The sequence below is a fragment of the Sesamum indicum genome, linkage group LG15, assembly GCF_000512975.1.
Source record: "Sesamum indicum cultivar Zhongzhi No. 13 linkage group LG15, S_indicum_v1.0, whole genome shotgun sequence".
Classification (NCBI taxonomy): Eukaryota; Viridiplantae; Streptophyta; class Magnoliopsida; order Lamiales; family Pedaliaceae; genus Sesamum; species Sesamum indicum.
In genome coordinates, this window is record NC_026159.1 from 3,351,600 (window position 1) to 3,377,561 (window position 25,962).

The 25,962-nt window shown below is 36.7% G+C and overlaps 5 protein-coding genes across 6 annotated transcripts in view; 4 read left to right on the plus strand and 1 right to left on the minus strand.

Moving 5' to 3' along the window:
* Positions 734-4,829, plus strand: LOC105177697. Of its 2 annotated transcripts, XM_011100932.2 has the most exons (5): positions 734-1,177; positions 1,643-1,948; positions 2,541-2,624; positions 2,812-2,941; positions 3,032-4,826. In XM_011100932.2, exons 1-5 carry the CDS (start codon positions 888-890, stop codon positions 3,809-3,811), a joined length of 1,590 nt encoding a protein of 529 aa, XP_011099234.1. In that variant the 5' UTR covers positions 734-887; the 3' UTR covers positions 3,812-4,826. The 2 variants fall into 2 exon arrangements, with proteins under 2 accessions (XP_011099234.1, XP_011099235.1); XM_011100933.2 differs by lacking the exon at positions 2,541-2,624 and having other exon boundaries at positions 3,032-4,829.
* LOC105177698 lies at positions 8,988-13,359 on the plus strand. The gene has a single exon (XM_011100934.2). It carries the CDS (start codon positions 10,145-10,147, stop codon positions 12,959-12,961), a length of 2,817 nt encoding a protein of 938 aa, XP_011099236.1. The 5' UTR covers positions 8,988-10,144; the 3' UTR covers positions 12,962-13,359.
* Positions 14,444-19,764, minus strand: LOC105177699 (protease 2). Its single transcript, XM_011100935.2, has 11 exons — positions 19,303-19,764; positions 18,514-18,692; positions 18,191-18,413; positions 17,966-18,107; positions 17,685-17,885; positions 17,476-17,607; positions 17,125-17,253; positions 16,172-16,581; positions 15,678-15,894; positions 15,243-15,433; positions 14,444-15,025 (listed from the first exon to the last, which is right to left on the minus strand). Exons 1-11 carry the CDS (start codon positions 19,662-19,664, stop codon positions 14,848-14,850), a joined length of 2,364 nt encoding a protein of 787 aa, XP_011099237.1. The 5' UTR covers positions 19,665-19,764; the 3' UTR covers positions 14,444-14,847.
* Positions 21,229-23,083, plus strand: LOC105177700 (putative B3 domain-containing protein At5g66980). The gene is made up of 4 exons (XM_011100936.2): positions 21,229-21,538; positions 21,640-21,970; positions 22,073-22,197; positions 22,614-23,083. The coding sequence occupies exons 1-4, from the start codon at positions 21,470-21,472 to the stop codon at positions 22,884-22,886; spliced, it is 798 nt and encodes a 265-aa protein (XP_011099238.1). The 5' UTR covers positions 21,229-21,469; the 3' UTR covers positions 22,887-23,083.
* The window catches only part of LOC105177759 (B3 domain-containing protein Os08g0324300-like), a 1,442-nt gene continuing 97 nt past the window's right edge, over positions 24,618-25,962 (plus strand). Inside the window, exons 1-4 of the mRNA XM_011101005.2 lie at positions 24,618-25,031; positions 25,125-25,452; positions 25,555-25,679; positions 25,759-25,958. Of these exons, the coding sequence (XP_011099307.1) occupies positions 24,789-25,031; positions 25,125-25,452; positions 25,555-25,679; positions 25,759-25,958 (896 nt within the window). The 5' untranslated portion in view covers positions 24,618-24,788. The remainder of the gene's footprint in view (positions 25,032-25,124; positions 25,453-25,554; positions 25,680-25,758; positions 25,959-25,962) is intronic.

Here is a 25,962-nt window from a genome sequence, read left to right on the forward strand (position 1 = left end):
TCCTTTGTCGCACCAATTCATTAACAAACATGGAAAAAAGAACTCAAAACGATAACATGAACGGTAAGATGCCCCAATTCATTACCAAACATGAAAGAAAGAATTTAAAACAATAACATGAACGATGATCTTACTGATCATGTCTCCTATAGTTCTTCCGTTAGTGTATCGTTGCATGGGATTCCCTCCAGAAGCTTTGCTATTGGGGCAATATTAGGCACAGGCAATTAGGTCATGCAACTCATGTTTGGACAGCTTGATCAAACATATCAGACAACTCAGTTAAACAGGCTGATTAGATGACTTAAGAGTTGATTTACCCTCTTAGGCATATGATTATCACTAATTCAGGGTCTCAAATTACTTTTAAGCTTTACCTTCGATCAATATAAACATATAATCCCTTTTTTTTTTCAAGAACGTGTCTTTTTGCTTCATATATAAACCAAGTTAGCATTCCTTTCTCTGAAAAAAAAATATTTTAAAATTATTAAATTATATATAAATTAAAATATACATCATAAAATTTATGATTAATTATATTCGATTAAATTTTAATTTCCTTGATTAATTGGGAAATTAAAATTTTATTCGAGTTTGGAAACAAGCAGAGTCCAGGCAGACAGCAAGCATCCTTTAATGGGCCGGATTGCAACAATTAATACTAAGTTGGGGCCCCAAATTAAAAGCGACAAATGGGTATTATCGTCGATTCAGCTGCCGCACTAGTCTCAATTTTCCCCCGTCCCGAAGCCCCGTATGGTAATATCGCCAGTTGGTCTCCACTCTCCACAAAAACGCACTACCAATTGACCGTTGGAGACCCCTCCTCGTCTGTAACTTGTCCGAAACTGCAACGTTCGCCTTCCGATCACTCGCGAGCAACAATGGTGACTCAGAGGAGTAGAGCTCCAGAAAATGTTAACATCCTCGGAGAGCAACAGCAACGAGAAACCATGGGGAAAGAGGATGGCGGTGCCCTCCAGCTTTCGGAGTACGAACTGTCTAGAGAAGAGAGAATTAAAGAGAATCGGGAGAGGATGCAAAAGCTTGGGATTGTTGATCTTTCTCTCAAACTCAAGGCTCTCAGACCAACTCCGAACAGAGGCTCTCACCGGAAAACTCCTCAGGTTCACTCCCCGTTGCCTCCTTCTGGCCCCGTCCGCCGCTCCTCCAGGTGCTTCATTTCGCTTACTTCTCCGGTTTTTCAGTATTTTCTCGGCGTTTTCTGTTTATGGGTTTTCAGTTTTATCGTTGTGTAATGCTCTAGGATTCGTTGTCTGAAAATGGGGTTCTCTGGTTCTTGTTGATGTTACTCATTGTTTGTGTTGCCTTTTCCGGCACTATATACTTGTTGTTTCGGAACATTTTCTAACTTATGTCAACAGGAGTTTCCAATTCTTCTTTGACATAAAACGAAATGAGTAAAAGTTGAATGCGGTATTACTGATAGTCGTGTGTTGGAAGGACGAAAGGCCGGATTTTTAGGACCTTCAGTGTAATTAATGAGCACTTGTAAATGTAATGATCGGCTGAGACAAATGCGTACTGATGACCAAAGGAAACTCAACTTTTTCTTGGTTTTCTTGGTCATCCTATAGTAAAATTATCTTTTCTGTTCTTTTTCGGTGGGAAAATATAGGCTACAGAACTCAACACCAGTTAGCTACTGCGAAGAAGTGCATGTCCGAAAGAAAGAAGGATCGTTGAATGATGATGATTTGCTTAGAGAGGTGCGATCAAAACCTGAAATTTATACTAGAGAGGTGGGATCAAAACCTGAAATTTATACTAGAGAGGTGGGATCAAAACCTGAAATTTATACCGAGGAACATGAAAAATTGCTGGGCAGCACTGAAATGAGCTGGACCCTTTTTGTTGATGGATGCGGTAAAGACGGGAAGCGAATTTATGATCCTGTCAGGGGGAAGACTTGCCATCAATGCAGGTCAGCAGCCTTTTCCTCTGATCGTTCTGCTTGTTATTACGTTTTACTATCTGGAATGCCTTATCCAGGATAAGGTTTGGATATCCAGATGTAGTTCTTTTCCTTGTAACTTAACTAGATTGAAATTAACATGAATATGATGTAATTGTTTCCTAGACATTGTGTGTGTGTGACTGAAATTAGACATCCATTTTGTATCAGATTTCTCTCCTAAATTTCAATTTGGATATTCTTGGATGAGAACACTTCTGTAAATCTATAAGGTCATATTGTTTTTCCATAAGCAGATATTTGCAAAGGCCAACTTACGGTATCGATATTGTTTCTAGATTGTTGAGACTGTCGTGCAATTTTAGGGCTGTTCTCACTCGCTTGCACTTTGTTTGTCTTGATATGGTTTTTATTTGAGGTTGACTGATTTATTATTGGGTTACTTTGTTATTTTGTGTATTTCATTGCTGAAGAAACTCCTTAAAACAACCTTGTTGAAATGCATGCAATCATCTATATGTGTGTTACTCTGCAATTTATAACTTCTTCTTCCTCCTCCCGGCATTGCATATTTAAAAGAGATGACTCACTGTTTGATCAGGCAAAAAACTCTTGGTCATAGAACACACTGCAGCAAATGCAAGTTGGTTCAAGGACAGTTCTGTGGAGATTGCTTATATATGAGGTATAACGGAATATGAACATCTCAAATTTCTTTTGGGAACAATTGTTTGTTATAAGCTGGCAAGGAATCTGAATATCATATGGCCTCTCAAAACTGTCTTCTGCTATCTTCAAGAATGTTTTGAATTTATTTTTGGTAAACCTTGAACGGAAACAACCAATTTATCAGAGGACAAACTTTCTTGCAGATATGGGGAGAATGTGCTCGAAGCAAATCAAAATCCCAACTGGATTTGCCCGGTCTGTCGTGGAATTTGCAACTGCAGTTTGTGCAGGCAAGCAAAAGGGTGGCCTCCAACTGGGTCCCTTTACAGGAAGGTAAATCTAGAAACTCTAGTTCACTGGATGGTCTGTTTTCTCCATTTCACAAAGAGCATTAAGAGCTAATTCCAACGCTTTATCTTTCAGATTTCAAATCTTGGCTACAAGTCAGTGGCACATTATCTCATCCAAACACGATGCTCAAACACAGATTCAGATAAAGATTTAGGTACTAAGGTCCCAAATTCTGCTAAGCGATCACTGCCTTTCTCCAACATTGAAGTAGTAAGTAAGGGAGAGGATGACCTTTCTAAAATCAGCAGTGAATATTTTAACACTGATCCTCAGTCTGAATTTGATAAAGAATTTGGTGATATCAAAGTGGCTCCAGAAAGTGGGCCGGAGCCTTTACTGGAGCCTGCTGTTGCCAGTCAGTCGTACGAACAAGTTGAATATTCATTGAGCCCTGAGCCGGAAGAAAATGTTACCGGATGTGACACTGATAAACAAGCCAAACTTTTGGTGGACATTGAGCATGGCAAGAGCAGTATCGAGATGAAAACTACTACAGAACTGAAGAAGGAGCCATTCCTTACTGAACCCAATAATTTCCATAATGGTTTAGTATCTGAAACTCTTGGAAGAGGCAACGACAATGAAATCAAGAAAGAGAACTTAGTTATGGACAACAAGGATCTTGTTGCGTCAGAAACAAGTCCAAAATCCACCAAGAAGCGTGTACTCTGTGAACTACCACCTGATAGCATAGCCGCAAGGTTGAGGCAGAGGCGCAACAAGACTAACAACACAAGCAAGGAGCTGGGGTTGGTGAATACGATCTACACTAAAAGACATGCAGAAGAAACCTCGTCAATATCCAATGAAGACAGCATTGCTAGACGATTGAAGATACAACGGAGGGCATAGATCGATGTTGCTCCTTTATAGACCGGAGCTTTTCTTAATGCTGCGACAAATTCTTTTGACAAGTATAGGGCACCCATGGTAATATTATTTTGGTACTGGCAACTCATTGTTTTGTCGTTGGGGATGCACGTAAATCCAGCATGTTGCCTGAAATCATTCAACTACCTTAGCACATCAGTGTTGGATCCACCACATTGAAAGAAATTGTTTTTGATTAATCTGTTAGTAGACAATTTGCACAATCTTTATGCTGTCTTAGGAAACTCCTTATAGTGTTTGATATCCATCCAGCATGGCAGTATCTTATCTCGAACTTGAAATCTTCGTTTCCTGGAATCTTGAATTTCAAGAAAAATCTTCATTAGTCTCCTGTGTAGCATATAGTATCAGTGAAAATTGATTGGATGTTCTAAGATCCCATTTGGTCCAGACAATAAACCTTTTCATTGAGCCCATCACATGTCTCCTAACCAGTTTTTTCTAACAAGCCCAGCTCAATGACCTTGCTGTCCTATTACATATGTTTCTTGCACTTCATCACAAAAGGATAAATGTGTAAAGGAGAATATCATTGCATTTGACTGACCAAGTAACAAATAGTGGAGTGAATAAGTGCTCATTACCTTGAAAAAGTGAGGTTTACAAAAGAAAACCCCAAAGCAAAAGGGGCATCCACCCATACAAAAGAGACCACCTTCTCCTCAATCACTCTCGTATAGAGTTTGTTCAAATTCAAATTGACATAAAGCACTAAAGTTAGGCTTTCAATGTATATTATTTGCTCCTATAATCATCCCACCATGGAAGAATACCTTTGTGAAACCATATTCATTCAACTCATATACATACCGTTAATTTGTTTTCTCTATGAGCTGAATATATACTAGGCATGTAGCCAACTTCAAGAAATTTATACCTTAAGAAAATCGAACACGAAACATCCCCCAATGAATCGTTCCTCGAAAATTTAATGATGATTGAAGACAAGTCGTTGATCAGACATCCTAGATCAACTTGGTTCCAATTAATGTTGATTTCTTGTTCACATCTTTCTTCGGTATGTAAAATAAAAAAAGAAAAGGCATTTTGATCACTTTGACAAAAGGCTCTTACTAAGAAGGAAAGGGATATAGACTTCACCTCCCCAAACAACTGCTGACAACCAGATAGGATTACTACAAGTTGACCAAAGATTAGAACAAAACCGGGTAACCTTAAGGACTGATTCAATGAATGTATTTGCCCACACAAATCCTTTAAAAACACTCCATAAAATAATGTTATTATATCAACATAAGCACATCATCTCTCGTATACCTAATCCCCCTCTTAATCATTTCTGTTTCCTCTATTTAAAAATGTATATATTTTAATCCTTAATCTTCCTCTTCAAGTCACAGCCACACCAATGTCTCAGAAAGATGTAATTAAAAATGCACTCATCCTTAATGACTTTTTTTCTTTTTTCCAACCACAAACTCTCATACCAAAATGTAATTAGACTTAAAAAGATTTGAAAACCTCTAAATGGCTAAGGAATTCGTTTTACATATGATTCAGTGGTCAAAGTCTAATGTTGCAACGTGGATTGAAGTTTTTTATAAAATGTTTGATACGGCTAAATGTACGTTCTAACATATGTGTCGATTTCCACATAATTAAATCTTGATTTTTGGCAACTCTAAATCAACTATAGAGACTCTGATCAGTACATATGGTGCACCTACAACGTTTGTTGTGGGTTTATAGGGTAGCATCTTTTTTTCTATTTTTTCTTTTATGATTTAAGAAAAATAATTAATTGGGACCATAGGATGCTTTTTTTTCTATTTCACAGGCTGATTGTGAATAAATGCAATAAACGACCACATTATGTGCATTTATTACTGGGCAACGTACTGAAAACGACTCTGAGAGTGAGAGTCACAAGTTCATACTCAAAATCTACTGTAATAAAATAATATCAGGTAAAGATGATAAACTTTTAATGAGAACCTTTTGTAATATGCAGTGTTGTTGAATTTATGAAAATTGCGTTTAGCACCCCAGAAAAACATGAAATTGTGAATGGAGGTCGAATTCCTTAAAGACAGAAAAATAATTCTCCCAAAGTGATGGTGAACCCAAGAACCAACAAGGACAACATGGGAAAAAGTTAGAGAGATGGCATTAATTATGTCTGGCTTTGTGCAATGGGTCCATCTTTTCTTGTACCTCTCTTGTCCTCCTACTTATGACTCTTATATTGAAATTCCTATGTTTTGAATTCTCAAATTTTGCTTATAAAAATTATATTATATTTATTAGTAGCATTACTCGTTTGAAATTATAAGATTTCATCGTAGCTCGAAAGTTTAGATGGTTTCAAATTCGATAAATATTATAGATCAGAATTCTTGAAAAGTTATACAACAACGCAATTGCTATAGCTATAATTTTTCGTAATAGTTAATTACCATAATTAAATATAAAAAATTATAAAAAATACTAATTAATCATGACTTTGCAACGACTTTAACTAAAAATTTTGAAAAATACTAATTAACCGTGGTTCCGCAATGGCTATAACTAAAAATTATGATAAATATTTTGCCATGATGAATATTGATTAATCGTAATCAAAATTTAAATTTTTACATCGATTTTATCTGATTATAATAAATTATATTGATTTATCATGATTTTTAAATCACAATAACTTACCAGGAATAATTCATATTTTTATAATGACATCAAGATAGAATTCAAACACACGTTTCTTATCTTTAAAAGCCATGGAACCATCATGCATTGGTAATTAATATAAGTCTAACATTTGATAAATTGAAAAATTCGAAGTCAAATAATGGATCTTTTCTATCCCAAAAAGTTAAAATTGTAGTCAAAAATTAAAACTTTTTTTCTTCTTTTTCAGTGGGCAGTTTTTGGGGTCTTGAGCCAGAGACTCTACCATCCATCCAAAAGGAATCCTAAGGCAACATATGAAAAATCATTTAGATTTAGTATTAACTGATCAAAGAGTGAGATTTAATCAGAATATTATTTCGAAAATAATAAAATATGGATTTAATTATTAATAAATATAGAAATAAACATTGAGTCTAGCTGGCCCACTATGGCATGCTAATTTTTATAATTGACCTAGTAAAATATAAGGGGATTTGGTGGGGGTCCTGGTGGACTAGGTTGGTGATGGCCCATTCAACTGTTCACCACATTATAAATATTCAGTGACAGTGAAAATTAACTATTTTTTCAAGCATTAGGTGCATCTTTTATTGCCCTTCAATTATAAGATAAAAAAGCTTCTAGCTAGGTTATATGCTATTTTTACATTTAGCATCTTCTCTTGAAATAATATTGCAAATGATATTTCATTCTTGTTAGAAATTATTAGCATGCTGATATGGGAGCCGTACTTTTTTAAACTGTATATCGGCAATATTTGATATGACCTTACACTATAAGATAGATTTATATATTTTTTTATTTCGATCTGATCGATTTGACCAGACCCAATGACGTCACTGCTTATTTATATTATCCACTTCATACTGATGTGATTGGTCCGTATAGCCTAAAGATTGTGAACACATCAACTACCTATGATCCTCCAATTGACTTATCTAACTCTAGAACAAAAATTATTAAGGTCTACTCTATATTCTTTATGGTCTTCATTTTTTAGGACGAACGCTGAAAATTTATCAATATGACATGAAACGAAATACTTAAAAAGTAAATAATTTAACCCAAATAGTTGGTTACTGATTTCACATGACACGTTTTGATTGATATTAGCAAAATGAAAGAGGAGGGAAAAGGGTGATGGAGAGAAATGATGCAGCAAGAGTATTATTAACTGGCTTTTATCTTATTTTATTTTATTTATTATCAGTTAAGAATTCAAAAAGAAATAAATAAATAAAACATGAATATCTTGGAGCATCTCACACTTCTTTATAAAAATAAATATATACATATCTTTGCTGTCTTGTTGTGTTCTAAAATATGAATTAATTAGTTGTCTGAAAATTAGTGGAAGGGTGTGAATTGGTGATGGTTGACTAAAATACCCTATATTAAATAAAAACCAAGTGGAACAATCGAGCACTCAACTTTGGTTTAATATTTCATACCGTTATTTGATTTCATTTGTTTTGTGAGTCTATATATATAATTAATAATAATAATAATGTTGATCCTCACCTACCCCGAAGCCAACGTACACAAAAACCGGAAAACTGTCTAACTTTATAGATATGTCAGAAGTAGATTATTTTTTTGACAACATGATATAGAGGGTTTGTATGAGTCAAATTAAAATGAAAAATACAATAATAATAATAAAAAAGCACGCACTGTATTTTATATGGTAAGATGCTATTTGTTTAGATAGCAAAATTAATTGTAACAATTTTGATAGTAGAGGAAGGGGTAAAATGGGTATATTAATATATGTGCGAAATTTCGGTTTAACTGGATTCCATCAGATTTGTATTAATCACGTAATTTGATTAATCAGACTGGCTTATGTTAATTTTTTAACTGTTTTATGAATAATATATTTTCCTTTTTTCCCCCCTACTAAAATCAACATTTTTGACATAAATTTTTTAATAATCATGAAGTATTTAGTGCATTAATTTCATTAATTACGACTCGATGCATCATTACCACAAAAACACACACTAGATGCTTTTCTTTTCTTTTCTTTTTCCAATGACAGAATTTCGGGAAAAGAAAATTTAGTTTTGCTACTATTTTTTTATTATTAAAACAATAATTAAATAATTATATCCATATTAATAAATTATGTTGATTTGTCCAATAAACATATATCATAATAAATTGATATTAAGTAAAATAAATATTAAATGAGACATTTGAAACTTATGCACAGGAGTTTTACTGCCTAATCTTTAATGTAATAAAAGGAAGAAGGAGAAAATGATGGGAACATGTAACAATATTACTGTAGTTGGAGTTGGGAAGGAGGTAGACAGAAAACAGCTTTTACAAGCCAGCTGATTCTTTGACTTTGAAGCCATGACTGTTAGAAGAAAAGGTGTTAGGGGTGAGGAGGGTGGGCCACACCACGACTTTGTTTAATCAAGAATCCAATAACTCTACTAATAATAAAAAGGATTTTGATAAAAAATCAACTGATTATTGTTGGTGGGAGTGAAAGTCAAATGTGAATTTTTTCCTTACTGTTTGTTGAGGGCCTGGAGCACTATAAGCTATTCCTCAAATAACCCGCTAACCCCCAATGGAGTCAATGTCAAAGGAGAAGAGAGAGAGAGAGAGAGAGGAATATATAGTGAAAGAAAATAGATAGATGAGAGTGGGGTAATGGTAATGAATAGGGGTATGTTTTTGGATTCACAACTGAAGTAAATGTGCATTTGTTGTGGAGGGTCTGGCTTTAATTGGCTTGCAGAAAGGCAGAGAGAGAGAGAGATAGATTGAGAAAAAAGTTAAGAGCCCACTGCTCTTTGAGGTGATTCAACAAAAGAGGTAGAAGGGTTCCCTCTTTGATTCACAAAGCTGTGACCTTGTGAGGGATTTCTATTTCTCAGCAGGAGTTGGAGTTCTTGTTGTGCTTCTGGAACTTTTCTTCACAAGTCCCGTACAGTTCTTGCTCTGTACTTAAGATCTGGGGTTCTGTGTTCTTGGTGCTTTTTCTTCTTCCCTGCTTCCTCTTTCTGTTGGGGTTCTTGCTCACATGTTGTTCAAAGTTTGAATCTTTGAAGTGTGGGTCGTGAATATATTGTTTGTTTTTCTCCATTTTCTGTTCTTTGCGATTGCTCAGCTGTAGCAACCGAACCCTTGAATTCAGACTTGCCCAAATCTGCAGCTATAAAATTTACCCCTTTACTTTTTTCAGTCAGGTCATATTCATGTTCTCCTGTTGGGTTGTCATCATCTGAACAATATCTTGAAGAAATGTCGAATCTAGGGTTTCTTTGATCTGGAGCAATTGACTTTCCCTTTCTTTTAGTCACAGTGTTTTTTCAACTCAAAATCTCGTTTTTGTGTTTGAATGTTCGCCTAAAGCAAACGCCCGTTGTCCTTTCCCTCCTTAAGATAGGGATATTTTTGGATTTTTAAAGCAAAGTTTGATTCTGGAGGAAGCTTTTTCTGGGGTTTGATTCCTTCTGCTTTCGGGGATTTAGGGTTTGAACTGAGCCACTTTTTTCCGGGGTTAGTTGGTAGATGGGCTAAACCCAAAAAAACGAGCACCTTGCTTTCTTTTGCTTTCCCTGATTGTATCTTCTCTTTCTGAGATTGATTGTATACACTTGCAAGAAAAAAGAAAAGGAAGCTTTAATGCATCTCTCTCTATGGAAGCCATTATCTCACTGTGCTGCTCTGATCTTGGATAAAAAGAGCAGAAGAAGAGATGGGTCCGACCATTCGACAGAAGATATTAAGACGAACCCGTCAATCCTGAGGAAATTGCAAGAGCACAAGCTGAGGGAGGCTCTCGAAGAAGCATCTGAAGATGGTTTACTTGTTAAGTCCCAGGACATGGATTCTGAGTCATTGGCCAATCAAGATGAAGGCTTGGGCAGATCACGGTCCCTGGCACGGCTGAATGCCCAGAAAGAATTCCTCAGAGCCACTGCTCTTGCTGCTGAACGCACATTCGAGTCAGGAGACTCAATTCCACAGCTTAATGAGGCTTTCTCCAAGTTTCTTACAATGTACCCAAAGTACCAGTCATCAGAGAGGATTGATGTGCTGAGATTAGATGAGTATTCCCACCTCTCTGGACCTGCTTCAAAGGTATGCCTTGACTACTGTGGATTTGGGTTGTTTTCATTGCTGCAAACTGTTCATTATTGGGAATCATCTACATTTAGTTTGTCTGAAATTACTGCCAATTTGAGTAATCATGCGTTGTATGGAGGAGCTGAGAAAGGCACAGTAGAACATGATATAAAGACCAGAATAATGGATTATTTGAACATCCCTGAGAATGAATATGGCCTTGTTTTTACTGTGAGCCGTGGCTCGGCCTTTAAACTGCTTGCTGAATCGTACCCTTTCCACACAAACAAGAGGTTGTTGACCATGTTTGATCATGAAAGCCAATCAGTGAACTGGATGGCTCAGAGTGCTAGAGAGAAGGGTGCAAAGGTTCAAAGTGCATGGTTTAAATGGCCTACCCTGAAACTCTGTTCAACTGATCTAAGGAAGCAAATTTCTAGCAAGAAGAGGAGAAAGAAAGATTCAGCAACTGGTCTCTTTGTGTTCCCTGTCCAGTCCAGAGTAACTGGTGCAAAGTACTCGTACCAGTGGATGGCCCTGGCTCAACAGAACAATTGGCATGTCTTGCTTGATGCTGGAGCATTGGGACCAAAGGATATGGATTCTCTTGGATTGTCTTTATTCCGACCAGATTTCATCATCACGTCATTTTACAGGGTGTTTGGCTATGACCCAACTGGATTTGGATGCCTTCTAATCAAGAAATCTGTGATGGCAAGCCTTCAAAACCAGTCTGGTCATGCAGGTTCGGGCATCGTGAAAATTACACCTGTTTTTCCTCTGTACTTAAGTGATTCAATGGATAATTTTCCTGGGTTTGGTGAAGATGAAGAAGCTAGTGGGAACGGTGAAGTTAATTCTGAAACTCGCCCAGGATCTCAATTGCCTGCTTTTTCTGGTGCTTTCACTTCTGCTCAGGTAAGGGATGTATTTGAGACCGAGATGGAGCATGATAACAGTTCTGACAGGGATGGGACAAGCACCATATTTGAAGAAACTGAGAGTATTTCCGTGGGAGAGGTGATGAAAAGCCCAGTTTTCAGTGAAGACGAATCATCCGATAACTCACTGTGGATTGATTTGGGCCAGAGTCCATTTGGGTCTGATAATGCTGGTCATTCAAGCAAACACAAGGTCTCCTCTCCACTGCCACCTGCTTGGTTTTCTGGCCGGAAGAGTAATAAGCTGACTTCTCCAAAAGCCCCGAAGTTACCAACGAGCCCGATGTATGACAAGGAATTGAACCAAGGGCGTCGTGATGACCGCCACGTGCTTTCATTTGATGCGGCAGTTAGATCAGTGTCTCAAGAATTAGACCATTTCAAAGAGATTCCTGAAGAAGAACAGTTTACAGAGAGACACCCTGCTTCAAGAGAATGTTCGACTCCAGATAATCAACGTTTCCAGGAAATTGAAGAAGAACCTGAAATCAGCAATTCGATTAGGGCTGTGAAGGGGTCCAGTCTCAACCATTCAACTTCCATCTCCGATCATCAAAATATTCAGAATGGCTCTGCTTCTGAGATATGCCTTGAAAAGGAGAGTGCAATAAGAAGAGAGACAGAAGGTGAATTTAGGTTGCTGGAAAGGCGAGAAAGAAGCAGAATTGCTGGCGGCAGATTTTTTGGAATAGAAGAGACTGAGCAGCCTGGAAGCAGGGGCAGAAGGGTATCTTTTAGCACAGAAGACAGCCACAGACCTCATCTTAATCAATCTCTGGATCCAGGGGAATTATCCGCCACTAGTCTAGATGATGAAGACTACATGAGCAATGGGGAATGTGGGGATGGGCAAGATTCAGAGAGGGGTGAACCTGAGATACTCTGCAGGCATCTTGATCACATAAACATGTTGGGTCTAAACAAGACCACCTCCCGACTTCGGTTCTTGATTAACTGGCTTGTTACTTCTTTGCTGCAATTACGATTACCTGGTTCAAGTGGAAAGGACGGTGCACCACTTGTTCACATCTATGGCCCTAAAATAAAATATGAAAGAGGCGCTGCGGTTGCCTTTAATGTGAGGGATAGAAACAGGGGTCTGATTAGTCCAGAAGTAGTTCAAAAACTGGCTGAGTCTCATGGTATTTCTTTGGGTGTTGGAATCCTCAGTCACATACGGATCCTAGATAACCCCAAGCAGCAGCGGAAATCTTCAAGTCTCAGTGACACTACCCTTTGCAAGCCAATGGAAAATGGCAGACACGATGGTAAAAATGGATTCATCAGAGTTGAGGTTGTCACTGCTTCGCTCGGCTTTTTGACTAATTTTGATGACGTCTACAAGTTGTGGGCATTTGTGGCCAAGTTTCTTGACCCAGCATTTGTGAAAGAGGGCGTCCTTCCACCTGTTGCAGAGGAGGTTGAAGAATGAGGTGGGGAGTTGCTGCTAATACTTTTGTGCTGTTCCCTATCTATACAAGCAGAAGATGCAGAATCATAATGCTTAAAAATACCCGAATTCTGGGGCAAACTGAAAGTGTCAAGTGCAGGACTGAACATGAAATTTTTTTGGCAGGATTCTTTTTGCCCCTCCTGCATCTTTGCTGTAATCATGTTGATTTGTTCATTCTTGTTTTTGATTGCTGGATTCTATCCTTTGCTTTCGGGGAAGGGGGGGGGGGGGTCAATGTAGAGTTGGTTTAGAAACTTGTATCATTTCAGATAGTATTGATGGGGACTGAAGCAGAGATTGAAATGAGCATAACATTCCCTGTCCACATTCACCAAAGTGCGTTTCTGTATAAATATCATCCTATTTGCTTGCTTCAACTCGCTTATCCAATTCTTCTGAGTTTCTGAGAAAAGAATCAGTTGATTTGTTCTCTTATTTCGATGCTCATCTCCAGACAATAAAACCAAATATCAACTCGTTAAAATGTTGAAATTGTTATTCTACCGGCCCTGATGTCAATACATGACCAATTAGCACAGTGCAGAAATAGCAGATCACGGAGTTCATTAGTGTTTCTGACCCATTGAAAGGAAAAACAATAAAGGTTCCCTATTCATTGATCATGCGCGAACTCCATCAATCCCAGAAAACGGCTTCCATTTGCTTAACAAATAAATTTATAATAGTATTCTTATTGTGCCCACAATTTTAACTCTGCCCGGTTTTGGTCTCAGCACCTTCTCAGGTTCCGTATTCAGAAAGAAACGGACAGATAAATTATGGTGAAAGTTCGACAACAATATAAAACTAATACAGAAGAATTGATGGAACGCAAAGTTGAATTTTATTGATAATTAACACTACTAGAACTTTTCTTGCCTGATAAGGCCTACACTTGTTGGACATTCTGTTCCTATATTACTTTTTCCAACAAAATTTAAATACGACTCCAAGCCATAAGATATCAAGTGGAAAGATCACTATCGATAGATAAAGAGAGAGAGCTGCAGTCGTATTTGTTATGGCAATTATTATTTTGGGCCACACCATTTGATATTGTTTGCCATGTTGAATAATTATACTATCCTTTTCCCTTTTGAATTGGATTTGTAGATTCTACCTTACAGTAGAACTTGACAGTACCTTTCTTTACAAGGCATGCATATGATGATTAGACCTCAGCTTTTTCTCTATATAACAACAAAATGAAGAGACCACTCAGGCAACACCGAGATCCTTTTCATCACAATTTGGTGTGCAACTCTCTTTGGACAAATAAAAAATATAGCATACAATAAAAAAGGGCTCCATTTGATGGAAAAAGAACCCAACGTGGTAGCTGCTGACAGGACATTATTGACAGAAAAACAACTGTTTCCAGATAAATGAGTGGCAGCTGATTCTTGAGCTCATTGCTCCAATCAAGATTATCAACGAAAGCAATACTTGTAGAATAATGGGTTGTAAAGTGAATGAACATGATTGCCATAAACTTTAAACATTTTGGTCAATGAGCATAGCTGGTTATATGTACAAAAAGAACAAACTTTTAGTGCTTTATGGAATAAAAACAATAGGCCTGGCTACTCTTATGCAGAAAAGAGAATGAACTTTGATCAACTTAATGAAAAGAGAGCTCCACCTAACCTAGCCATGCGCCAAAAAGCCCTTCCACGATTCATAAAAGGTCTTCCCATTCCCCAACGAATGGCGCATGCAATGAAGTTGATAAGGTCAGATTACCACTCAAGAAGAAAAAGTTTGGTCTGGTAAATGTAGTTCAGGAAATAAGCTAATCTGCCTTTAAATTGCTGGGATCGATTGGTGAGGGATGAAGCCATATAGTTGATTCACCATGATCATCACTAAGGTTCCACAGTCTTCATGAGAAAAGCAGTTTCCATGGCTGCCTCCTTGCATTGCAAATACCTATTGTCCTCAACTACATCAGTTGTTAAATTAAGAAGTACAGGGCGGCTAGGATCATAAGCAGAATATTCCCTCACTCGTGCAACCCATTTTGCTGCTTCCCAGACCCCAAACCTGGTAAACATAAAGGCAGCAATAGTAAATGCTACATGAGTTTAACTGAATGTGAACATTAGCCAGCCAAATTAATAAATACGAAATAGAATTTTGAGACTTCTTAACCCATGTGTCATCCATCACAAAGTAATAAACTTTTTCCTCATTTCTATACTATTGCAGTAAAAAAGTATATATACTTGAGCAAAGAAACAGGAAAATTAAATCAATTTACCTGGTATTAAAAGATGATGTCACCAGAATGGCAGGGTATAGCACATCTTTTCGGATATTATCATAGGGAGAATATTCACGTATAGCCCGAAAATCTTCGATGTCTCCAGGGTATCCAAACTCCTCGTAGTCATTAGGTGTCAACGGTAAAATAGGCATAAGAAGGGTGTGTGTTGGATCTAAAAACGGAACCTAAACAAGAACAAATAGAATTTTAACTCTATGAAATGTTAAAGAAGTTAGAAGAATGAAAAAGGACAATAACCGTCAAAATAGGCAATAAAAGTCGATTATAACTCTCATTAGTTGTTTCTCTGACAGGAAGTCTTGTCAAACTTTTTGACATTCTTGCAAAGGAAACCAAAGTTTTACAGTAAATCAAACTTTGGCAAACTCAGGCTGGAGGTGCAGAAAAGGTGTTATAAAGTTGATCCACCTTCAGAACAGCAGCTCGAAATATATCTGGACAAAAGTTAATAGCTGAAGCAACCAACAATCCTCCAGCACTGTATCCCCAGCCAGCCAGTTTCGTATCTTGCACAACCTCTCTTTCAATCAGAAACTTAGCACAAGATATATAATCTTTAACAGAATTGAGTTTGTTTGTTCGCCTGCCATCATGATGCCATTTTCTACCTCCTCCACCTCCACCTCTGGAAATTAAGTCATGTGAAGGAGTCAGAGATGAAAGCAATCTGTAGTTCAGCATACTATTCTGAAAGGTTTAGTCGCATCTTTTCTAGCTAAGCATTTGCTCGAACAATTTGTCTTTTTGAATAATCCCGAAAGGAATAGTTCATGAACTAGAAGGAAGGTTGGGTGAAGAAAAAAATGGACAGAGGAAGTTCACATGGACACTTTAATGAAATATATCTATAAATTTCGGAGCTGAACACACACTTTTAAAAGGTAAACAGGTGCATAACAAACCTAACATCAGCATATGCAATAACCCAACCACGATCAAGAAGGCTTTTTAGCTCATTTCGCCACCTTTTATCCAGTGGCTCACCATAAGCTCCATGCCCATGAAGTAATCCAGGACTTCCACCATTTTTCTTCTGGTGGCGCGAATATAATATGGTCAGAGGAACCAAAACACCATCATATGAAGGGACATCATATTCTTCACAGGCATAATACTCGGTGAGATCATTCCATGGTCTATCATCTCCAGCATTATTGCCACAGAAGTTTATGGACATAGATGACTTCTGACTACTGCTCATAGAAGATGCTGATCCATACAAAACTCGAGTTCTTTCATAAAGCAAGTTTTGTTGTTGAACAATTGTCCATTTTCCATTTACTAGATCATAGTCAACTACTGCATCGGGCATCTGGAAAAATGAAAATAAAATAACTGCACAGGTGAGTACTATTACATAAAAATGAATGTAGCAATATCTTGAAAAACATAACTTCTATTTGACATCAAATCATTGTCCTGATGTTAGCGTATTTTCCTAATTTTTCGGCAAAGCTTTTATGCTGGTAATAGTCCAGCATAACAGAGTGAAGTACGAAGACCTAGTCAAGAAACTCTAGCGATAGTTCATTTCTAGTATTTGTGAGTGCCTTCAAATTCAATTGGCCAATTAGTCACTACTTTCGAAGGAGATGGTATAAGTTTAGCTGAAGAAGGCCTAGAAGCAATATTCTCGTAATATTAATCAAAGCATATGAAATACAAGTATAGTGGACAATTATATCTAAATATTTACACTCTGAAATCATTTTAATCAAGAAATAGGACCTGTGAGCTCAACCATTAATACATACCAGGGAAATACGGAAAATATTACTTAAGATAAATGAAGCTCAGTGGCCAGAAAATTAATTTGGAGAACAAGAAACAAAAGGTGAAATAATCAGATACATACCACAGGTGATGTTATTGCAAAGCGCATGATTGAAGAATAGAAGTCATAATTTGGTCCTGGCAATATTTGGGATACATGATCCGGGAGAGGCAAATTCTGTGGATTGAACTCTTTGAGATGAACTCCTACCTGTCAAAATATTATGTATAAGATACTGCAAAGTGCTGCTGGTCATTATGTACTTTACATATTTAGACATCTGTCAAACTTGTAAAAAGTCGATTCCCGTAGGACAATAGTTCTAAGTGGTATAAAGTATAATATATTCACCGCGGGTGTGGAAACAGAAAGTAAGACTTAATTCATTGCACCAAGTAATCAAGTATTTAAAGGATCAGAAGGCTGCATTACCTTGCTGTTACTTAGAGGTAAACAAATAGAATATAGCCTATATTTTCGTCCTTCCCTTACAATTAGCAGCACATGCGAATCACAGAAATCAACGTCTTCAATAATCAGCTCTTGGTCATTGGCAAAAACATTCTGCAAAAGATCACAGAAGAATAAAGATCATGACTGAGCCGTACATGAACTTCTAACAAATTACAAAACATGCTAACCTCCCAATCTCTTGGGCTGCATGACAAAGCGACAGGACTACGTAAGAGGTAATGGTGATCAACAGTTTGGCCCTGCGCAGCGGCATCTGTAAAGAGGTAGAGATATTCTTGGTGATGCTCAATAATGCAATGTGCATTTGCCTCACATTCCCATACAAGTGCCATTCCAGATAAGGGATCAGCTGCATTTATTAGAAAGACCTAATAGTGGGTCACAAATATAAAAACCGAGCTCTGCAAGAAATATTTAATCAGGATGTAAATAATTCTTGTGAGCATACCTTGGATGATTGGGTTGAGAATGCATTTACAGTCAAATACCTAAAGTCCTTAGTATGCCTTATACCCAGATGAACATTTTCTTGAGGTTCTTCTAAAAGCAAGACATCATCATCATTTGATCCAAGCATGCTACAATATAACCTGAGAAGAACCAAATATCAACTCTATTTGTAGGGCAAGTAGAATCAGAGAAAATTATGAGGGACAAAATCAGCAAAATCAACCTAAAGGGTCTCTTTTTGTCATCTGTGACTACATAAAGTAAAGCTTGCCCATCTTTAGCCCAAGCTATACTGGAAACCCGGTCAGCTTGGGGCTTGCTGCAAAGTGATCCAAAATTCAAGTCTCGAACAGATAATTTGAAGTAATCATTATCCTTGTCGTACATAGTGTATGCGAGATAACAGTGATCAGGGGACACTTCTGATAGTTCCTCATAGGCATAACCTGTTAATCAAAAAATAAAAATAGAAATATATTTGGACATATTGATGTCAATGTGAGGTACTGAAAAACCAAAAATTGGATAGCAGAAAGAAAATTATACCTCCAAATCTTTCAGCTTCTAGATTGTAATCGAGCAGCTTTTGCTCAATTTTCTTTCCAGATGTGAAATCAAAACCAGCTGATGGAGATTTATTAGAAATAAACTCTTCATTTAAGCTTGCCAATCTCCTACATAACACTGGATATTGCTTTCCTTCTTCAACTCGCCTATAGTACAACCTGCAATTCCCACAAATAAAATATAACAGGCAGTTAGACTCCGGCTCTTAACAATACAGATATAAAGTAACAGGAAATCCCTCAATTTTCAAAAATTATAACTCGTCAACTTCCATTCAATATGAAACCAATCTAAATAACATTAAATTCCGGGCCTCTTGGTCAGAGAATAACCTAGAAAGCGGTTCGATTCAGTAGTCCAGATATCAAACTGAACCAAAGACCACCTGCAAGAACTTCTCTTTCTTTTAACTTCTTGCTTTCGTAAGGCAAATTTTATTCTCCCCGAAAAGATAATCACAGCTAATGTCACTGCTGATTGCTGAACAAGAATTTATGCAAGCACACTCGAAATTTCCACCTCCACCCCTGCCGGAAAAGAAAAAGAAAAAGAAATTAAAGCAGTCCCCTCCTGTTCTCCAGCCCGACTCACCAGTTAGTTTCTCCCGAACAACTAGTTTCATTATTGGACTGGCTCACCGTTAAGATTCCTAATTTCACATCCTAAGCTACGAGGAGCATAACGTATTTCACAAAGACTCAGATTTCTGAACAATCAATGAAATAATTAAAGCAACAACAGATCACAGACAAGGAGCAGTGAAGTTACCAAGGTCCCCAACGCAGTGGAGGGCTGGAGAGTTCGGCGGCAAGGCGAGGAGCCATCTCCGCTTGGAGCTTGGACTGGAGGCGCTCCGTGTCGTACATGACAGCCTCAGTGTACTTCTCCTCCTGCTCCATGTACACGTCCATGTGCCGCATCGCCACCCGGTCGTTCAACTGCGACATCCAGTTGTACTCATCCTCCCACGATTCTCCGTGCAGGCAGAAACTCACCGGCTTCTTCGGGGGTTTGGGTGGCGACGGCGGGGATGGAGGCGGCTGGGGTTTCTGGGGCTTGTAATTAGCGCTTTGCAAGATGGCCCGGTGGCGGAGAAGGGGGCGGCGGACGGCGGTAAGCAGGTGGCGCATGTTGGTTAGTTGTCGGAAAGAAACAAAAGAAAATGTTGAGGTTAACCGCCGCGTTCAGAGGGAGGGGTTCTACAAGGGTTTTGACTTTTAATTAATTGGATTATACATTTCATTCAGCTAAAATACACTTTACGTTCTTGAACTATTTAACGTTTAATATTTATTATATTTATTAATTTAAAAAATAAATATTACATGATAAATAATTTAGGAATAAAGCATATTTTACCCTTTCATTTATCAACGAATTTAACCTTTAAGCCCCAATTAATTAAATTTTTTAACTTTAAAATAAAGACATATTAATATATTAGTTTATACTTCACTCCTTTGAGCTTTGATATAATTATACTTAGACTTGTTGTTATTTGAAAAATTATATTTAATATTTTTGAAGTTTGCTTCCATCTAACAAATAAGTCCAACGTCACTCAAAATTTACCGAATTTGCTGATATTAATAAAAAAAATATTTATATTTACCCCCAAATAATCTATTATCGACGTATAGTAGGTAAAATAATTTTGTTATAACCAAATTACGCTCATACATCTTTAGGCATTAATGCGTGTGAGGATGTATATTTTCACCTTTATAAGGGGAGTTTCGTTCGAAAAGAATTGTTTAGCCTATAATAAGTCAAGTTTTAAGTCAATTAAAGGTAAATATTAATTCTCATTCAATATTTTTATTAATATCAATAAATTTAATAAATTTTGATAATACAGTAATATAATTGTTCAAAAATGAAGGACAATTTTGTCCAATCGAAGAAAAAATATTATATTTATTAGTTTAGAAGAATAAATATTACATCAAGAATAATTTAAAGAAAACAAAATGCATTTAACCTTAAAAAAATAACTGACTAGTTACCAATTAATTCATTCAACTTCAACTTGAAATGATAGCATGAGTTTTTGTGTTCAATTTCTTGCATTTTCATCTCATCTCAATGAGTAAAAATGAATAGACGAGTTTGGTTGACATGATGATATTTTATTTAAGTATATAATTGAATATGAGATAAAAATATAACAACGATAGTTGATGATTTGATGTGTGTGCTAAATAACAAAAAAATTTAATTATTATAATTCTTGTGATTTTTTTATAAATTTTAGATCGTTTTCATTCGACTGAAAAAATTATCTCAAATTTGGTTGGATGGAATGAGATGAGAAATATTTGATACGTGAGCACAATTAAAAGTAGTATTTGAAAAAGTAATTAATGTTTACAATTTGTTAATAAAAGTTAATAGGAAAATTGCTTATAATTTTTTACATAAATCAACCTATTTTAAATAATTTAAAAGTAAAAATCATAAAATAAAAAACTCTTTTTAATTTATTTAATAGTCATAAATAAATACTTATTTAAACATTTGCAAACACTTGTAAGATGATAATTTCTCACACAACTTAATGAATAAGACCTAAAATAAATTTCATACACATATAACATATTAAATAAAACAAAAAAGTGAATATTATGTAAAACAAAATATTCAAATTTCAAACTGATAATTATGTACTGACGCATTACATTGGCAGAGCCGCTACCTTTCGACTGTGTAACTTGGGATTTCGTGAAGAAAAGAATGCATCGATCCAACTCGTGACGAGAAGATATCCAGTACCCACCCTACCCGATTTGTGCAGCAAAAGATTCACTCAGAAGCTGCGACGAAGCACTTGATTCGCCTGTCAAGTTTTCAGAAGAAGATAGCCAGCGAGTGTTGTATTTGAATCTTCATTACGTTGCACCGACTCTTTGCTTCCATACAAGAGAAATTAAAAACAATGAGCGTGAAGCCGAACCAGAGACCTTCGTTCTTCAAGATCCTGATCACGGATTTCACTCGCCGACTTGTAAGACATTACTGTATTCATCATGCCCGGTTTTCAGATTGTTTGAATGCACCAAGAAATTGAGTTTATTATTTATGCGGTTTGTTTATCTTTCTATGCAGCGACTGCCCCTTGTTTTCTCGGAGAGATATGGGTCGGCTTTGCGCGGAAGCGTCAGGTTGAGAACCAGTTCCGGGAAGATTTGGTTCGTGAAGTTGGAGCAGAAGGATGAGAAGGAGCGATATTGTTTCACTGGGGGCTGGAATAAATTTGCTGAAGATGTAGGTCTGGAAATGGGGGAATTTCTGGTGTTTCGGTTTGTTGGCGGGTCCATGTTTGATGTTTCGGTGTATGGAGTCCATGGCTGTGAGAGAGAAATTCCAGGCGCTGGATTCCAGGTCGAGGACTCTGATCTTGATGAACAAATTGAGTTGAGCAAAGACGATGTCCCAAGTTAGTTTTCTACCATTTTCCCTTCTGCTTCTTAAGCCCATTGCCAAGTGAAAATATGCTTCTCCAAATGTTTGAGTGTTTTTTTCCATTTCATCTATACAGATGTGATCAAGAAGAAACGATCAAGAGCCGGGAATACTCGCACATCTGAATCCGATCGCCCCCTGGAAGAGACAACCCCACTCTACTTGGAAATTCGTCTAAAGCCGCATCACAAATCAAGAGTGGTGAAGTTCTCAGCCCTTCCCTTGATTAACATTTGAATCTTGTTGAGAAATTACCCCACATCAATTATTGGGAATGATCGCTAATCACAAGAATAAAGAACACAAGTATTTAAGTACGTTACCTTACTCGAGAGCGGTGAGCGATTGTTTTCTTATTATCTCTGAAAACAATCTCAATTAGATTATAAATACATTATATATATATATAACTCTTGCTACATTTACAAAATGACCTTGTATTGCACCGCGCTACGCTCGCTTGCTCATTCCGCCCAGTCCAGCATAATACTTTATTTGGTATACGAGCTATACCTAACAAATCCGATAAAAGCTTCAGCTTGGCTTTAGCTCAAATTATACATCTCATCCTACACCTCTAAATCTTACACTTAAGTTTCATTTTTGTGACAATTTAGTCTCTTCCCAAGAGATTCTGTATGGCGGCCGATCTGCCTGGCAAGCAAACTGTGGAACTTGAGTACCTGCCCAAGCACCGTTGTCAGGTGATCATGCTCGATCGTAGGCATCGCTCCAGGACTGAAATGGCATTTGGCTGGTCTGAATTTCGGAAGTCAAATGGATTAGTCTATGGTAAAACCTACTCGTTCGAGTTCAAGCCGAGCAGGAACATCATTGAAGTTCAGGAGCTGAAAACATTAAACTACCGCCCCGAGAACTCTCATTCATGATCACAGACAGAATCATAGTCAAAAGAAAGTAAAACAGGTAATACGTATGTTGGCAAATCCAGGATCTGTCTGGCACTATGTTCAGCTGCAGTATTACGTTTTGTTGTCTAGGCCAAGTGATGGCAATTATGGACCAATGCAAAAAATGTAAAAGTGTTTTGTGGTTACTATGTTAATCAAAACATTATTCGTTAGCACATTTCAGTGCCGATGATGTGTTGGCTCCTATTTGAATGTTGACCCTGTTAGTGCAGAATGACTTTAGTTTGATGATGTAGTTAACAGGTAGCTTCAGATAGAGAGTCTAGATGTATTTATGTGTAGATCTAAAACAATCATATCTTTTTCATAATTGCAAAGGGAATATTAAAATATATACTAATACACTATTAACTTTTGTCGAATTTGTGAAAATTTGAAATAGTCGACGTTACACTAGGTCCTAGGCCCTTGCAAGAAACACTTCGCTATATTTGTTTTCATTTTCAAATTATTTTCGAGATAAATCAAAACATACTCAATATTTGTCATCATTTAGGTGTTTTTAACTATTTTAGCATAAACACATACATATATACATACTTATTTTTGTCTATCAAAACACAACATTAAACATATAATACTTATTTTAAATTATCTCAAAAAACAAATCCAAACATACATATTATTTCTAATACACATTTATTTATCTTTGTTTTTCTCTCTCTATCTCCACGAAACACTCAGAAAATGAATCCAAACATTATGCTTCATTCGCTAAAAAAACTAATGTATGTGTGTATGTGCGCATGTTCGTATTGTATAATTAATAAAATCTAAAACTCTTGTATCATCGAATTACATTGTATCATCATAGTAAGAAGTGAACTCTTGTATGTATAAATTTTTTTAACTGTGACGACACAAGAACAGTTAACATTGAATCATAACAAGAACTAAAGTCTTGTAATCCAATGTTAATTATTTGCATCTTCCTATAATTATTTCGTACTGTATGTATATTTTTGTTTATTCAATAAGATTTTTTCTATTAACTTAATTTATAAAACTTAAACACATGTATTTATTTATAATAAAATGGGTAAAATACACTTTGTTCCTTTAAACTGTTCTTGATGTAATATTTACCCTTTTAAACTAACAAATGCAACACTTACCCCCTTAAATTAAATTTTTTAAACAATATTGCTCTGATATATTTATATATATTTAGTTTAAAGAGATTTGTATACATACCGGCAGAAATTGACCAATGAGATCCCAAATTAAAAAGAGCATGTGTGAGTACATCATTTTTTTCGGCAATATTTGCAAAATTCGAAAACTGAAGGATCAAAATTATAAAAAATTAAAATGTCAAAATACAAAAAATAGAGAAGAAAATTTTATGTAAACCTATGTAATTACATGTCTGAAATGAGGGGCGAAATTGTAATAATAGCAATAAGACTGAAATTAAAATTATAAGAAATAAATATAATTTATTAAAAAAAAATCGCGGACATAAATGAAGTCGCATCGCGGGCCCTGTTTTGCGGTTTCTTTTAAAAACTAAATTTTTTTTTTTGGTGAAGTCATGGACATATTAATATTATATATATTATTTTAAATATATTTTTATTATTAAATTTTTTAATAATAAAAAAAATAATTAAACCCATTTAATGGCCCATATAAAACCTCGTAAGAAGTTTGAAATGCCCCTAATTTTGCATTCAGAATTACAATAATAACTTCAACTACCACTCTCATTGATTTTATTTTGTCCTCCAACACAAGTAGCCAAATTACGTACACAGGCACGCGCAGTACTTCTTCAGCTTTTATGTGAAACAAAGAGTGGGTGCCTTCTACTGAGAAGACTTGGGATTTCACAACGAGAAGAAAGCATAAACCCAGCTGATGGTGACGGGAACGATTCGAATCCCCAGCATTGCCAAATTTGTGCAACAAAACTTTGACTCATCAGAAGCTTTGGCAAAGCACTTGACGCCTGTCAAGTTTACAGAAAGAGATAGTCTGTATTTGACACCGGCAATTCTTTGTTTCCGTACAAGACCACAAAAAAAAAAAAAAATGAGCCTGAAACCAAATCAGAGGCCTTCGTTCTTCAAGATCCTGATCGTGGATTTCACTCGCCGACTTGTAAGACATTAGAGTACTCAAACATGGATTTTTTGACTGTTTGAATGCACCAAGAAATTGAGTTTCATTTATTCGGTTTGTTTATCTATGCAGCGTGTGCCCCCTGTTTTCTCGCAGAGATATGGGTCGGCTTTGGGTGGAAGCGTCAGGTTGAGAAACAGTTCCGGGAAGATTTGGTTCGTGAAGTTGGAGCAGATGGATGAGGACGAGCGATATTGTTTCACTCAGGGCTGGAATAAATTTGCTGAAGAAGTTGGCCTGGAAGTGGGGGAATTTCTGGTGTTTCGGTTTGTTGGCGAGTCCATGTTTGATGTTTCGGTGTACGGAGTCCATGGCTGCGACAGGGAAATTCCAGGCGCCGGATTCCAGGTCGAGGACTTTGATCCTGATGAACAAGTTGAGTTGAGAGAAGATGTCCCAAGTTAGTTTTCTACCAATTTCCCTTCAGCTTCGTAAGCCTAATTGTGAAGTGAAAATATGCTTCGTTTAAATGTTGAGTCTTTCCCATTCCATATATATACAGATGTGATCAAGAAGAAACAATCAAGAGCCGGAAATGCTCGCACATCTGAATCCGATCACTCCCAAGAAGAGAAAAGCCCACTTTACTTTGAAATTCTTCTGAAGTTTCATCACAGATCAAGAGTGGTAAAGTTCTCAGCCATCCATTCCTAAACAAAATAACCCTCTAATCATACACTTAAATTTCATGTCTGTTGCAATGTAGTCTCCTCCCAAGAAATTCTGGATGGCGGCCGGTCTGTCTGTCCGGCGAACTGTGGGTGTTGTGTACCTGCCCAAGCACCATTATCAGATTGTGAAGCTCGATCATAGGCCAAAGTACAGGATTGACATAACCTCTGGCTGGTCTGAATTCCGGAAGGCAAATGGATTAGTCTTTGGTAAAACCTACTCGTTTGAGTTCAAGCCA

What these genes read in the sequence shown, in the direction of transcription:
- LOC105177697 (XM_011100932.2), top strand. Translation starts at nt 888, where the DNA reads ATGGTGACTCAGAGGAGTAGAGCTCCAGAAAATGTTAACATCCTCGGA. An exon ending in GGAGATTGCTTATATATGAG is followed by an intron (nt 2,625 to 2,811) that starts GTATAACGGAAT and finishes ACTTTCTTGCAG; the next exon opens with ATATGGGGAGAATGTGCTCG. An exon ending in CTGGGTCCCTTTACAGGAAG is followed by an intron (nt 2,942 to 3,031) that starts GTAAATCTAGAA and finishes TTTATCTTTCAG; the next exon opens with ATTTCAAATCTTGGCTACAA.
- LOC105177698 (XM_011100934.2), top strand. Translation starts at nt 10,145, where the DNA reads ATGCATCTCTCTCTATGGAAGCCATTATCTCACTGTGCTGCTCTGATC.
- LOC105177700 (XM_011100936.2), top strand. Translation starts at nt 21,470, where the DNA reads ATGAGCGTGAAGCCGAACCAGAGACCTTCGTTCTTCAAGATCCTGATC. An exon ending in CGGATTTCACTCGCCGACTT is followed by an intron (nt 21,539 to 21,639) that starts GTAAGACATTAC and finishes CTTTCTATGCAG; the next exon opens with CGACTGCCCCTTGTTTTCTC. An exon ending in CGCATCACAAATCAAGAGTG is followed by an intron (nt 22,198 to 22,613) that starts GTGAAGTTCTCA and finishes GTGACAATTTAG; the next exon opens with TCTCTTCCCAAGAGATTCTG.
- LOC105177699 (XM_011100935.2), bottom strand. Translation starts at nt 19,664, where the DNA reads ATGCGCCACCTGCTTACCGCCGTCCGCCGCCCCCTTCTCCGCCACCGG. An exon ending in TACCTCTAAGTAACAGCAAG is followed by an intron (nt 17,254 to 17,475) that starts GTAATGCAGCCT and finishes ATATTTTGACAG; the next exon opens with GTAGGAGTTCATCTCAAAGA. An exon ending in TTCGAGCTGCTGTTCTGAAG is followed by an intron (nt 15,434 to 15,677) that starts GTGGATCAACTT and finishes GTTCTTGTTTAG; the next exon opens with GTTCCGTTTTTAGATCCAAC.